Source organism: Corapipo altera, unplaced genomic scaffold (genome assembly GCF_003945725.1).
Source record: "Corapipo altera isolate COAL_440 unplaced genomic scaffold, ASM394572v1 0, whole genome shotgun sequence".
In the NCBI taxonomy this organism is placed as follows: domain Eukaryota; kingdom Metazoa; phylum Chordata; class Aves; order Passeriformes; family Pipridae; genus Corapipo; species Corapipo altera.
Window position 1 is genome coordinate 33,437,434 of NW_020884872.1, and position 15,299 is coordinate 33,452,732.

Consider the following 15,299-nt stretch of genomic DNA (forward strand, 5'->3'; position numbering starts at 1 on the left):
ACAGAAGTCTGGTTTCTTCCTTGTTGTGGTGCTCGGTCAGTATGCTGAAAGTCAGCATGGGTCCTCCCCCTGCCCTGGTTCCCACTTCTGAGGAACACTTGGCTCCACAGAGGTTATTCACAATAATTTGTTTAAATTTCTTGTTATAAGTAGACAAACAGCAAACATCATTCATGTTTTCCTCCAGGGAAAAGACTCCAGACTGTGAAACTTCCAGTTGACAAAACAACTTCCTGCTGTTTTGGAGGAAAGGATTATTCAGAAATGTATGTGACTTCTGCCAGCGATGGGATGGATAAAGAGTGGCTTTCACGGCAACCACAGGCTGGTGGGATTTTCAAGGTGAATGATGCTTTTTTCTGTAATTTTAGATTGTAATTTTTTTGCTCCTGCATTTTTCAGGTAGCAAGCCACTTGGAATGGTAGGAAGCAGGAAAAGGGTGGTTGTTTGATATTTGGTCATATGTGTTAAACTATTGTTTGTATTTTTAGTTCCTGTTGCAGTATGAGGAAGTTAAATGCATTTAGAGATTTGAAAATAGTTTTGGGTTTAAACTTTGTAACAATGCTGATAGTGTAAATTTTCTATGCCATCACCTCTTTATCACTATCCCAACACTGTTTGCATTTTCTATTTGTTGTGGAAAGAATGGGTAAATACTCACGTGTCTTAATCAATGACAGGTCCACTTTTATTTACTTTCTCGTTAATTATAACTAAATTACCGCTTAAAAAATTTGTTACCTTGGGATTTGTTTTAAAGCCCTGCTCTTCTCTGTGTGTGCATGCTGAAGGTTACATTGTGAACTGCAGAATTAAGGCTTAGTAGTATCTAAGAGAAGAGGCCTTTGGGGGATGGACTCTGACCTGAGATTACTGAGCTTTAGAGAAAGAGCATGTGTTGAAATTCCTGGCTGTGATGTGCTGATGTGTGCAAAATAAAGTAGGAGGGCAAATTAGAGTACACAGTCCTTTTCAAATTAAAGCATGTCCAGTTGTGCAAGGAAAGCAAGTGTCTGATAATGGTGGATTATTACTCTAATATTTTTTTCTCTCTGTTTTAATAGATAACAGGACTGGGGGTGAAAGGAGTCCCACCATATCCATTTGCAGGTTAAATACTCTTCAGAATGTATTAGAGAAGACTGATGTACACAGGACAAGTCTGAAGGTCTTATTCTGGTGTTCAGCATCTTTTGCTTTGAAACCATAACACCATTATAATAGTTCATCAAGAAAGCATGAAAAACTACTGAAATACATGGAATATTTTAAAACTGATCTTTTCTCTCCCTTTAAATTTACTTTAAATATGTGATGGTACTTTTTCCTGTTGTGCTAAAAAGATTCTGATCCTAATAAGCTTCTATTGTAATTCTATTTTATGATTAAAAATATTTTAATATCGTTTAGTTGTTTATTCTTCCATCTCATTTGCAACTTATGCTATACTGATTTCTTGATTAAACTACTTGTACTGTCTCTTTTACATATTTTTGAAGTTGCTTATAGAATACCCTTTGGTGGTCTTAGCACTGCTTTAAAGGTAACTTCATTTGTCCCATGATATTCTTAACAACTGAAACATTAATACCTATCACTGTGCATCTGCAGCTTTCTTCTTAGAGCCCTCAGCTGTGGCTGTGCTTAAATTAACTCAAACTGGAACTGATCACCATCTCTTCCCAGTGCATGTCACTATGTTGCTCATTTTGTTAAATATAAACCCAGGCTTGGGGTGAAGAACCATATCTTTGTCCATCCTTTGTAGGTCTCAGCCTATTCTGGGGAGATCCATGATGACAGGAAAATGTTAAGCATTCATGATCATTTGTGCATAACTGCATATATATACACCTCCTCCTGAACCAAACTCCCCCAGAGCACCCAGAGAAGCAAGGTGGGCCCGTATGCCCAAATGGCCACTGTTTCAAATGTGGAGGAAAAGGAAGTTTTATTACAAATTATTCACAGCACCTGTTGTAAATGAAAGGTTTATTTACTGGATTGCTTTTTTGCCAGTAACTTCAGGCCTATGTGTGCTGTAACAACTGTGATGTATCTCAGTTAGAAATTAAACTGGATTTTTGCTCTGTGCCCATCCATCTGTGAGAGAGTAACCCAGCAACTGACTGCCAAGAGGGCCAGTGGCTGTGTGTTTTCTCTCCCAGTAGCTCCAAGAATCAGCACACCATGGTTTGCCAGTGCATCTCTGCAGGCCTTGGAGTTTGAGTTAGCTTCTGATGGATGGGCTTGCCTGCTGTGCCCTCGAGTGTGCAGTGGGTGACTCAACTGCCTGGCCCCTGGGTCACACTGAGGCCTTGGTGTTCAAAGGTGACTTTGTGCACATCACTGTTTCCCATCTTGAAACACTGCAGGGGAATGTCTCAGCAGCTGGGAAAAAAAGAGATTTAAGCAGCCCCACTTCAGGGCAGATAAGTGTGAGACAGTGCAGGAAGCGGGGGCTTGTTCTTTGGAGTGTCCACTATCCTTCATTTACTTTGCACTACAAGGCAATCTCAAAGCATGTTATTGAGAAAGTTTGAGTTGAGGGTGATTATGAATGTGGCAATTTTAGGGCTCTGATCTCACTGAAGTGATGAACCCTGAGATAACTGCAGCTCAGGCACCGTGCTGAAGGGCTGCTGTGGTTGATGGCTAACGGAGATCTGGAGATGCAGCAGAAAATAAGTGGGCATAAACACAGATAAGCTCCCTCTGCCATCACTGTTGAGGTTTTGTACCTGTGCTCACCCTCACACCATCACAGTGGCAGTAGGGTGATTGCCAGCACAACACAAAAAAAATGCTAGTCTTTTTTTCTGTTGCTGTTGATGCACTAGAAAGGTAAAAGCAATAGCTTGTACAGGCATGAAAGATTTGGTCAAAGATTAGTTTATCACAGCTGGCCAAGAGGCACCCATGAGACACAGGGAGGATGTGGCTGCTGGAATCCCTCATCCTCCATGCCGTGTGTGAGTGGGTGGCACTGGGCAAACATCTGAATAACATTTCTCTGTGCATGGGAGCAGAGGCAGATAAAATAAGCTGCTGCAGACACTTTACAAATGAATGCCACCTCCTCCTTCTGCAAAATCACCTGCTGGGCTTTGCTATGCTGGTTTCCTATGCTTCACATGAGCAGGAAGAGCCAACTCTACCAGGAGAGTTGTATTTTTAATGTTGCCGAAATGCCCTGGGAGCGCGTCTCAACGCAGCCTCCAGTGCAGAGGCTGTAGCTGCTTTCCACGCCCCAGCCCCAAGGAGCCCGAACTGGTGCTGCTGGCATATTTTGAGTCCCATGACAGAGCACTGGATCTGGCAAACTGAGCGGTTGCTGGTTCCCTCAATTAGGAAGGCTTCCTCACTTTTGTTTAATCCCTTGCTTATTAATGGCGCTCACCTCTTTGATCAAAGACCAGCACTGATTTCAATTAGGGTTGAGCAAGAACCCAGTGACAGGAAAGGCTGTATCAGGAGGAGCAGCTGCTGTGCCCTGAAGGATTTTTTCACCCTCATGACCAAAATCTATAGTCATAGGTGAAGCGTAGTTATTCCCAACCAAGCTGGAGAAAGCTCATGTAATCCTTTGCTGGCAAAATAGCTCTGCTGAAATAAAAGCAGGCGGCACTGACTGCCTGGGGAGCTCCAGTTCTTCCCATCTTGAGCACAGGGGAGGGACCAGACCCTTCCTACAAAAGGGTGAAGCCACGAAAAGATAAGCCTTGGCTTCACTTTTGAACAACACTGTCGAGTGGGGTATCGCTGGGGTGAGTAGCTATACCTGTATCTGCCTGGGGTTTTTAATAGCTGTGTCTTCATTAACTCTAACCATGCCTGTTGTCATCTCCAAGAGGGAGGATGACTGTCTAGGTACATAAAAACTGTAAGAGATCGGGACAGTCGAATAACAGGCAAAGTCAAGTTTCTAGACTACTGAAAGATGGGATGGACCCTCAAGGGGAATAAGCAGCACAAGTATATTTTGGGGCGCTGTGGGGGAAAAAGGGGGAGCAATGGATTTACTAAATATTTGCAAAGCCACAGGAACAAATTCTGAGCTATTATCTGAGCACATGCCTGTGGGTAACAGAAGACAAATACAGTTACTTAAATACCACATTATGTGTTGTGCTAATGTCCTGATGTGCTCTCCCAACTACTCTATGTTGATAAAAACTAGGGACTATAAAAAGAAGCTGTAAGAGTTGCATCAGAGGAGATCAGAGGAGTGGGAAAGAGGAAGCTACCCCAGAAGGAGACAATGCAGTGGGGTGTCAGCCAGTGGTACAGGGATGCGCGTCTGCCCTTGGCCAACTTCACTAGAAATTTCTGCTTTGTAAACCAGCAACTCTAGAAGCAAAGTGCATGGCAGGACCAGGCTCTTTATGTTGTGGAAACAATTAATAGAATAGCTGGCTGCCTAGCAAATATATGCACCTGTTACTACAGGGTTGCACCACTTATCAACAACATCCACAAAGTCTTTGAGATGTGTCTCCTCCTAAAGTGACCAACTTCTGGAAAGGCAAACAAGACATTGCCATTCTGCAGCATCCATGGCATTTGCTGAGGCTCTCTGGTAAAAGTCCTTCCATGTGTGTGCTACAGGCAGCAGTTTGAAGCTCTTTGCTGTTGTGAGATCAGCCTTTGCATGTTCAAGGTGAGGAGCCCTGCAAGGAGAGCAGGTGACTTCACATACAAGATTGTGGCACAGATGGGAGTAGGAGCCAAGTCTTAATGATGCTAATAAGCCCTAATCACAAGAATATTTTTTTCTTTATTGCTCAGAGTACTACAAAACCCTCCCCTGCATCTTTCGTTAACCTTCCATTTTATCACCCTAAATTTGGGAAGACTGGGCTAGCCCTTGGGGCAACTGAATGGTGCAATGCCTCAGTTTTCCTCTCTTGCTCTCCTAACATGAGAAAAATACTGAGCAAGGATTTTTTCCTATCACATGTCCTGCTGCTGGCACTGCAAACCAGACCATTCAGAAGGGCTTTGGTCCCTGCCTCATCATTCATGTGACTGCTGACTGAATACAAAATGTAAAAGGTTACCTGCTCCATGCAGATAACATCAACTGTTGCACATTTTTAACCGTCGCTGAAAACAGCAGCCAGTTTCATTGGACCAGTGCTGGAAAAGAGTCACCAACTCAGGTCTTGCAATATTGTCCTCAGCAGGTGCGTTGATGTGATGAACTGCAGAGTTTCGCATAGGTGTCCTCCAGCTTGGTAAAAATATTCATCTGTTTGACTGAGGGGAAAAGGGTTCTTAAAATTCTTTGTTTTATGCAGATAATTGTTTGTATATTAAAAGTTTTAGCTGTCTGCCTGCTTGTTCAAACTTCAGCTTGACATGAAAAATGAAATGTGTGTTTGCACGGGGGGAAGAGCGGGAGGGAAACAGAAATGTTTTAAGGCCAGTCATTAATTTGTACTTTACCTATATCTTTTTTGGGGTACTGAAATGACCAATTTTTGTCCAGATCATTTGAAAAGAGATGTGGACTGAGGTTAGAAAGGCTATTTTCAAATAGCTACCAGAGAGAGGATTTAGTTTGTAGAGCAGACAGGATGTTTTTACATTAGTTTTTCATTTCTAACAGGAAATTTTTCTTGTGGTCTCCAAATTCTGGTAACTTTAAACAGTTTAACTTGGAAAATGTTTCAGTGACACCCATCAGCCCCTTAGTCTCCATAAGGGGTTTAGGCATGAGTCCAGGAGGCTGGAAAGCCAACAAAATATTGGAGAGAGGATATAGGCAGGGTGAATGTGACATGTTTTTCTGCAGGGATTTTGTTTCTGGAGAATATGGTGGGATTTGATCCTTTTTGATTGGAATTTCTCTTGTCTTTCCTTGCATGCTCATCTCTGATGGGTTAATGTTGTGCCAAACAGGGTGTGAGGTGCCACAGAAGAAGGTGCCAGGTGGCAGGATGCCTGGGGAGTGATTACACTGGGATGTTTTGAACCAGGGGGTTTGGGGTCATTACCTCATTTTTCCCTCTGAGATGAAGTATTTGGTGAAATGCTGCTGCTTCTGCTGCAAAGTTCCATAGGGTGCTGACAGGGAGGGTTCCACAGGAGGTGTACCACTGGGTGGAAGGGGGACACAGATAGGATGAGACCAGGGCTGCCAGTTTGTGGGGACTCTTCTGGAGGGCAGTGCTGCCTCTTACGGTATGACAACCCTTCCTGTTAAAAACCTCCATTTTCATCTGCTTGTAAAAACTAGTGAAACCTCAGCCAGCAAAGCACAAGTCTTCCCTTCCAATTGCCCTCTTCTTAAAAAAGGGGAGGGCTGATGATGATTTGAACCAAAATATTCAGCAGTATGAAAAACTCCACAGCTGAAGTAACATGCAGGAGCTATTTCTTTGGCAAAGGGGATAGATGCTGAGGCTGGATGTGCAGATGGGGAAGGAGGACACACATTGAGGCTCTGTGGGATAGGGCAGGTCTCCAAAACACTGCTGGGGGGACATGAGAGGGGTGAGTGGGCAGCTGGTGCAGGTAGGTTGGTTTCTCCCCTGACTGTGCCTTGTGAAACAGTTGGCAATAGTGTGATTGCGTACTCCTCATGTGGCATGTGGGACGGGCTGTGAATCAGTATTTCACCACAGCTTATCTGCCAGGCCCCTATTTTGGTGTTACGGAAGTTGGAGAAGAAGGATGTAAATGAAACAGGAGCTGGTGAGAAAAGAAAGCTTTAATAAGGCTTGGTTGGGTCAATGAAACAATGGCCAAGACAAATACACACTGGCTGCTGCAATCTGGAGGCTTTCTGCCTCTGCAGGAACTGCACTGCTGCCAGGCTGCTGCTGAATGCCATTTTCCCACGGGGTGAGAGCAACTCTGGTTTTCCAGGTCATGATATAATAAAGTCAGCATTGTGTCTCCAAGCCTCGGGTCCCACATATGGCAGCCACATGACACAAAGCTTTAACTGAAGAGAAACTCACTCCACCAGCTTGAGGATGGTTTAGCAGGTTTAAGGAGGTTAAAACCTGGCATCTTATTATGTATCCTCATCTACACTTTAGACTGATGCTGTTTGCCTGTGTGGAGTAGCTTGCTGCCCAGACTCTTGTGGCCAGTTTTTTCGGAAGAGAGGGGGATATAGTTGATAGGTGGCTCATTTGAACCTTACCTTGGTGGTGTGACTCATTTCAGGAAAGATCCTGTGCCCCAGCCCTGGCATTTCCACTCACAGTGATTGACTGGCTCTTCCCACGTATTTTGAAGTGCATTAGTGCTAATTAATTATCTGTAAACCTTATCACCAGCTCACCTACTAGGAAACAATGCCTACTTGAATACAGTAATCCCTAGGACTAATGTTATGTCAGGGATTGGCTGCCTCCCAAGAAATATCTCCCCAATCTCTGGAAAAAATGTGCTGAGGCTGGTGGGTGCTGGTGGGATGTGGCTCCATTAGCATTAGCGGTGACTGAGGCAGCGAGTGGGCCTCTTTCTTTTGTAACAGCTGAATGGTGGAGGTTATTGCTCACATCCCACTCCACAGCAAGGGCAGGGCAAGCCCAGGATCCCTATTTTGGAGGGCATCAGTGGGCTCTGGACACAAACCTGATGGATTTTGCACCCCATGCCAGGGCTGTGGCTGATTGAGTGGTGTCCCTGTGGGTACCCTGCTGCAGCGGGGACAGGGGGATGGGGTAGTTAGGGCATGAACAACTCCTGGCAGAAGCAGATACATGGAATGGGAGGATCACTGGTGTCTTTGCCCCCAAAGCAGCAACTGGGGTAATTACACCCCGCAGCCTGGCATGGGGCGAAATTCAGAGTCTGTGGCAGGGGTTGGAGATGAAGCGGGGGTGGTGAGGGGACTGATGATGATGAAATGCTTAGAAGGAAAGCAAAACAGTAGGATTTCAAAGGCAGGAGCCTTCCTCAGTGTTTGCATATTCATACTGACTTGGGGTGGGAACAGGCACCTGGTCTGGCCTTGGTGGCAGACAGCAGTCGGTATTATGGGTACATATATGTCTTCCTGTAGAGAAAGCCAGTGCATCTGTGTTGGTAAGGCAGAGCCTTGTTTTCTCACAAAAAGACTTCCGACTCATTTGTGCTGCTCCCCATGGTCTGGGGGACCCTTGGGATCACTGATGCCCAGACAACAGCTGGGTGCCAGCTCAGGGCCATAGCCCAGCACTCCCTTGCCTGGAGGCAGGTGCCTCATCAGCAGCTGTGGTTTAGGAAAGTTTTGCTAAGGAGGAGCTTTGGTGTCTTGAGCTCATTTCCAGCCATGAGGCCATGGAAATGCCATAGGAACCTCCTAAATTACCCTGTCATGTGGGATTTGGAGTGCTTTGCCATTTACAAACTCTACTTTTAAGCATCACAGGCATAGACATGACAGCTTTTCATTAAATCCATTATTATCTCTCTTCCCATCAGACCATGTCCTCCTCCATCAAAATCGAATCTGTCGTGAAGGAGAAGAACCGGATGGGAGAGTGCCCGGTCTGGGAAGAAAGGGAGAACGCACTTGTCTATGTAGACATAAACTCACAGAAAGTTTGCCGCTGGAGCCCAATCACCAATGAGGTGCAGAGCGTGTCTGTGGGTAAGAGTCTGTACTCACTTCATTCTGGGAGTCACTCTGTCTGCCCCATCCATCCCTCCTGGTAGGAGTCCTGCAGCACGGTGGTGTATCTTACTTTCCATGGGGCCACATACCCTGTCCTCCCACAGCGTGTTGCTGAGCATGGTGTGGCCCAAGCCAGCTGAGCAGAGGGGAGTGTGCTCATGTGTGGAAGACCATGTGCATGTTGCCCTTGATAAGCCTAAATGGGAATGCGTGTTTCATTTGGGACCTGCAGAGCCAGACATACAGTCCTAATGACTGTGTCTACCCAGAAAGTGGGAAAATCTTTGGAACATAGAGCTAGTGAGATGTGCTAATGATCCCAGGAGAGAAGGATCTTAGCATCAGCTCAGCCTTTCCCAGGTCAAGGATGTCCCAGTGAAGCCCAGATACCCTCGGTGAGTACTGACTGATGGCCTCAGAGCTACCTGTCATCTTCTGCTCCCTCTCATCCGCAGATGCCCGTGTTGGCTCGGTGGCACTGAGGCAGTGTGGGGGCTACGTTATTGCCCTGGGAACCAGGTTTGCCTTTCTGGACTGGGACACCCAGGCAGTCACCACCATCCTTGAACTCGAGCAGGATAAACCTAACAACAGGTTCAATGATGGGAAAGTGGATCCAAAGGGGAGGTTTTTTGCTGGTAAGTTCCTGGCAGAAATTTCCCCCAGAGCAAAGGGAAACTTATTACAGCGTATTTTATATAATGTATTTTATTCTTTGTTATTGATTCCTCAGTTGAGTTCCCTAAAAAACCCACTGTCACAAGTATGAACCATTTTGCGAACACTCTGCTCAGTTACTGCCCAATGAAGGAGGACAAGGAACCCAGCATTCTCTGACCTAAATGAGGAGAGAGGCTGTTGGCAAGAGCCATCCAACAGGAAGGCTCTGCTACTTGGTGGATGATGTTTGTCAAACACCTGCCTACGTGGAAGGTGAAAAGCCAGTGAAAGGCTCATGTAGGCGGGAAGTTTTCTGGTGGTATAGAGAGGGATGGAACTTCAGCCTGGAGAAGTGGAGGCTGAGGGGAGACCTCACTGCAGTCTACAACTTCCTTGTGAGAGGAAGAGGAGGGGTAGGCACTGATCTCTTCTCTGCTGTGACCAGTGACAGAACACAAGGGAGTGGCCTGAAGTTGTGTCAGAGGAGGTTTAGGTTGAATATTAGAAAAGGGTTCTTCACCCAGAGGGTGGTTGGGCACTGGAACAGGCTCCCCAGGGAAGTGGTCACAGCACCAAGCCTGACAGAGTTCAAGAAGCATTTGAATGATACTCTCAGGCACATGGTGTGATTCCTGTGCAGGACCAGGAGTTGGACTCGATGATCCTTGTGGGTCCCTTCCAACTCAGCATATTCTGTGATTCTAGAACAGAGCATGAGCTGCAGCTTGCATCCTTCACATTCAGCCTCTCCCAGTTTGCCTGTGGGAAACAGGGATGTGGGGAGAGATCCTCAGCTTCCTGAAGGATTGGGTATATCAAAAAGCATCTTTAACCCAGAGGATGGTCAAGCACTGGAACAGGCTCCCCAGTGGTCATGGTCCCAAGCCTGCCAGAGTTCAAGGAGTGCTTGGACATCACTTTCAGGCACATGGTGTACAGGTGTATTTTATGATCACAGACCATTTAAATGATGAAAGTGGCTTACAAAAAACAACAACAAAAAGAGCACAAGATGCTTGTCTGCATCTTAGATTGTACTGTGAGCAGAACCTGAACCCCTGGTGTGTCATGGTGCTCCTTTGGGTCTTTGGTGTCTGTGACTTAAACCTCATGGCAGCACAGAAACTCATCCTTTCACTGGCCAGGATCAGCTCTGTGGGAGGCATCTGCTTCTGATGCGTTCCTTTTCCTCCTTCTCATCAATCTCTCAGGGCCTGGTTAGACCCTTCATCATAGAACTGTAAAATTGTAGAATCACGTAATGGTTTGGGTTAAACGGGATCTTAAAGACCATTTTGTTCCATAAAGACCACCTAGTTCCAACCTCCCTGCCATGGGCAGGGACACCTTCTACTAGACCAGACTGCTCAAAGCCCCATCTAACCTGACCTTGAACACTGCCAGGCATGGGGAATCCACACCTTCTCTGGTCAACCTCTTCCAGTGTCTCACCACCCTCACAGCAAAAAATTTCTTCCTGAAAATATTTAGGATTCTCCCTAGGACCTCTTGGTAACAGTCAGAGGAGTGTTTTGATTAAACACGATGAACAAGCTTCTGCTTTCTTCTAACTGTGCTCCCATTTCCATTTCAGGTACGATGGCTGAAGAGACAGCACCAGGAGTCCGAGCGAGGCGGCAGGGGGCTCTCTATACCCTTTTCCCTGACCATTCCGTAATAAAACAGTTAGACCAGGTGGACATCTCCAATGGTCTGGATTGGTCCCTGGACCACAGGACCTTCTTTCACATTGACAGCCTGACATACGCTGTCCATGCCTTCAGCTATGATGTGCACACTGGAAAGATTGGTACACATGCTTTTTACTCTATTGCTCTATTGCTCTTTCTGCAGCAAGACCTGGGCCTGTGAGATGTGGTTATTTATTTGACAGATCTCATATCTTCTGCTTACAACTTGTCAGTAGGCTGACTGTGGTATTTCTCAAATTTAGCTACTTATCAGGTGTATTTGGTTAACAAACGTTTGACAGTCCTTCAGCTTACTTTCATCTGGAGAGATGGCTCATATTTAGACCCATTCAAGGAGTTCTAGGGAGCAAGCCATTTATACTCCGGAATGAGAGGGTTTGCAGGATGCTATTTACTCTTGAGTGCCATCTACTGGAACACTTTGGTTGTACTAGCTCCATAAATATAGATGGGGAATGTGCATGCATACATATCACAGAAAGGTATTTGGAGGATCAAATTATCATTGTGACTGAGATTTCCCAATTAAAATTGCCTTCAGATGTTGGCAAATTTCACTTAAATTCACTTTCTGGTTAAACATTTTTTATTATATCCGCAAAAAGGAAAATTTAGGTGCAAGAATAATGGATATAACATCATTTCAAAACCCTGTGACATATTTCTGTGCAGTATCAGCCTGATATACTCCATATGAATTTAAAAGGCTGAATCACCTTTGTACTCTAATGAGTGTGGACTTTGTGTAATCACTGCTGAAAATTACACAAAATAACTACATTCACTCAGATTTCACTTTGCTGAGAACATCTGTTCCTACAGATTTTTAAGATATAAGATTTTTAAAGAAGATTTTATGCAACTTTCCCTGCTAAAAATACAAAAATGTAATGTGCTTGAGCTTCCTAGCCTTAGCTAGGCTTGCGACTGTCTCTTTTTGGGTGGTGATAGCCAGAAGGTGCTGGGTCAGTGCAGGTGGTCCACTGCCCATGGCCCTGCTCCATGGACCATGCACGTGCCCTCCAATCCATCTGCACTGCATCCTAAACCACTAGCAGTTGGCATCCAGTCTTAATCAAAACTGGTTGCTTGGTTGGCCACTAAAAAGTGAAGTTCTTGATCTTTAGCTGGGACCAATGGCTTATCACACGTCATTATTCATGTGACATATCCAGGCTGCCATGACCAATGGAAGTCCAGGAAAAATTATTGCACTGGCAGCACTCGTGTTGTGGCAGGTAGCAAGTGGGTTAACAAGGGAGATGAGGGCATTTTGTTCTTCTCTTGGTAAAATAATAGGAGCCCTAATTCAGTACAATCTCAAACTGCAATGGCTTTGCTGGGGGCTTGTTTCTGCCTAAGAAAGGCTAAGTCTGGCTTCTAACAGTCTGCAAAATGCAAATGTGATGTACAGTTTGCAGAATGTCTTTCTCATGGAAAATGAACTTAGCTGTTTGCAAGAGCATGGAAGATGTTAGACTGGAATCTGATACAGAATCAGTAGCAGCCCATATAACACCAGCTTTGTATCTCTTCCCACAGCCTGCCCCAAACTTTTGTACCATCTAGAAAAGGAGGAGCAAATGCCTGATGGGATGTGCATAGATGCAGAAGGGAAGCTCTGGGTGGCCTGTATTGATGGTGGCAGAGTCATTCGTATAGACCCAGAGACCGGTAAGACTTCCACCAGCATGTGCATATGGACATGAGAGGAATGGTAGCCAGGAAGAATGGTTTGGAGGCGAGATAAGAAGGTGTAATTTATTACCCATTTCTGCCCCATGGGTTGCCAAGAACATTCCTGGTTCAGTCCCTGATCATGTAAACACTGCAGCTCCCTGTGCTGCCTCCCAGTGCCAGGTACCCCTGCTCCCATGGTTTGCTGATGCAGCACACACTGTTCTTAATAATATCGCTAAAAAAAAATGTACTGCATATCTACTGCAATTAAAAAAAAATCTTAATGTTGTTTAACTGAATGTTTAACTAGGAAATGCTGTTAAGGAATGAATGATGGCCATCCTAGATCATGTGTTCCTGCCCTTCAAGGCCTCACATACTGTACTGCTGCATTTTAAGAAATGGAAGTGAAACCTCACAGATATGGTGGAGAGCCTGAAATTTAGTTAGAGATGAGGCAGATGAATGAATTTGATATCCCACAAACTATCCTTTAGAATATGGTTTCTGTCTGAAGGGGAGATGCCTTCTGGGTAAGTCCCACATCTGTGCCATGCACAGTACATTCATAATTACATTCATAGTACATTCATAATTACATGCTTCCTAGAAAATGGACATTAGAAAACAATTGTATGTTTTTCCCAGGAAAAAGAATTCAAACTGTGAGGCTGCCTACTCCAAGGATCACCTCTTGCTGCTTTGGTGGAAAAGACTACTCAGAAATGTATGTGACTTCTGCATATGATGGACTGGACGAGGCCACCTTAGCTAAGGAACCTCATGCAGGAGAGATTTTCAAGGTGAGTAGATTTTATTTCTTTCTTTCTATACATCAGACCTGCCAAACCTCATATTCTAAGAGTGTATCGCTGTTCACCAAGCTCACATTTGTCTTGAATGGGCAAAGCATATTAAAAATTACTATGACTTGTTTTGGAAATAAGGACCACATATAAGGGCCGCAGATAACATTTAAATTAGCAAAATTATTGAGTGGTGCTTGATAATCTTAGTGATTTTAACTTTAAGGAATTTGAAAAAACTCCATGCAATTTCTCTTTTTGGGCTCCTCTTGAAGCAGGGGACCCTACACGTAGGAGTTGGTTGCTATAATATTTGTTCTACAACATTTGAATGTTTTCATCATACACAGTTGGAGATTTATCTGTTTCCTTTCTTTCTTTCTTTCTTTTTTTTCTTTCTTTCTTTCTCTCTTTCTTTCTCTCTTTCTCTCTTTCTTTCCTTCTTTCTTTCTTTCTTTCTTTCTTTCTTTCTTTCTTTCTCTTTCTTTTTTCTTTTTCTTTCTTTCTTTTTCTTTCGTTCTTTCTTTCTTATATATTTATTTTTTTTTAACAGATAACAGGCCTGGGTGTGAAAGGGATCCCACAAAATTTCTATGCTGCTTGACCATTGACACTAAATAGCAAAGACGAAATGCTTGCATCTTGTAGTAACTCTGACCAGGAGAAGTCAAATGAACTACAGAATTTATCTGTGTGAGGATTTGTAAGCCCACATTTGGGAGTGTGCTTGTTTGGAATTGAAGATATTTCTTCTTCTGTGGGCCCATGGCTTGATGCAATAGGTTAGAGAGGTAAAGTTAATCTGTGTTACAGCTTGATAGCTTTTGTGACTTACCATGAACCTCTTAATGCAGAAGCGCAGTTTTGTTGAACTTTCTGACGACTAGCTCTGGATTTTCAAGTCTATGCAGTTCGGAAGCAGAATCTGACTCCTCATGTTACAGTGATGTACCAGCAATGATATGGCAGATTTTAATAAACATTTTAAGAGTGGTGACTTGAACTGGACTGTTATTTTGCTGTGGGACTCCCCCTGAGGTGGTTTTTTTTTGATGATCAGACCTATCTGTAGTATCCAGGTTCTATTTTTAGATCCTTGTTAGCCTTTTTCCGGGCTGTCCTCTAAGACACCATTTAGGCTGCTGAAAATCAACTATGCAACTATATTTAAAAGAATGCTTACAGATGTTTTTTCTCTGCGTTCAGATATTACCATGAAAACACTGACTGACCATACACAGCCAGTGCACAAACAGGCTGTGAGCTACCAGGATACAAAAAAGGATGCTCAGTAACGTCACCCTGTCAGGGGTTGTATTTACACCCATACACATGGACTTCCCTTTGCTTTACACGTCTTCTTATTGCATGCATGGCTTCGCCTTCCTGTTCCCCTTTCTTCTTGTGCTCTTCCTCTCCTGTTTCAAGTACCTTCCTCCTTTTTACCTTCAGATCCTCCCCTTTTGTCTCCTCCAGAAAGCATAACATCACAATGTATTTTTAGAGGCTGTTCAAATGATGATCCAACCTTATCCTGGATTCACTGGACCATTGTGATCCTTTCAGTATTTGAGAATGCTTGAGACCTGCAGATAGGCAGTGAAATTTAGCCTTTGCATTGAATTTGCTATTTTCTTACTGCCTGGAAAGGTACACAGCACATCATATATTTTCAGATCCTTAATGCTGACACTTCATGATGTTACAAAGAAGTCAATAACATGCATCATCTACCAGACCAGAGCTTTCAGTGTCTTCCTCTGAGGTATTTGACCTTTTCATCCCTGTTATTCAAAGCCTTGAGCTAGCCCTCAGACTCT

At 44.3% G+C, this 15,299-nt stretch overlaps 2 protein-coding genes across 5 annotated transcripts in view; both read left to right on the plus strand.

The window, feature by feature from the left end:
- Positions 1-1,413, plus strand: part of LOC113946906 (regucalcin) — an 84,823-nt gene extending 83,410 nt beyond the window's left edge. For all 4 annotated transcript variants that reach the window (XM_027642946.1, XM_027642938.1, XM_027642985.1 and 1 more), the window contains 2 exons: positions 188-342; positions 1,069-1,413. In XM_027642946.1, coding sequence (XP_027498747.1) covers positions 188-342; positions 1,069-1,119 — 206 coding nt within the window. In that variant the 3' untranslated portion in view covers positions 1,120-1,413. The remainder of the gene's footprint in view (positions 1-187; positions 343-1,068) is intronic.
- Positions 1,414-5,054: 3,641 nt separating this feature from the next.
- Positions 5,055-14,482, plus strand: LOC113946929 (regucalcin-like). The gene is made up of 7 exons (XM_027642996.1): positions 5,055-5,190; positions 8,429-8,597; positions 9,077-9,259; positions 10,876-11,091; positions 12,536-12,667; positions 13,322-13,476; positions 14,033-14,482. The coding sequence occupies exons 2-7, from the start codon at positions 8,432-8,434 to the stop codon at positions 14,081-14,083; spliced, it is 903 nt and encodes a 300-aa protein (XP_027498797.1). The 5' UTR covers positions 5,055-5,190; positions 8,429-8,431; the 3' UTR covers positions 14,084-14,482.
- Positions 14,483-15,299: the final 817 nt, after the last annotated feature.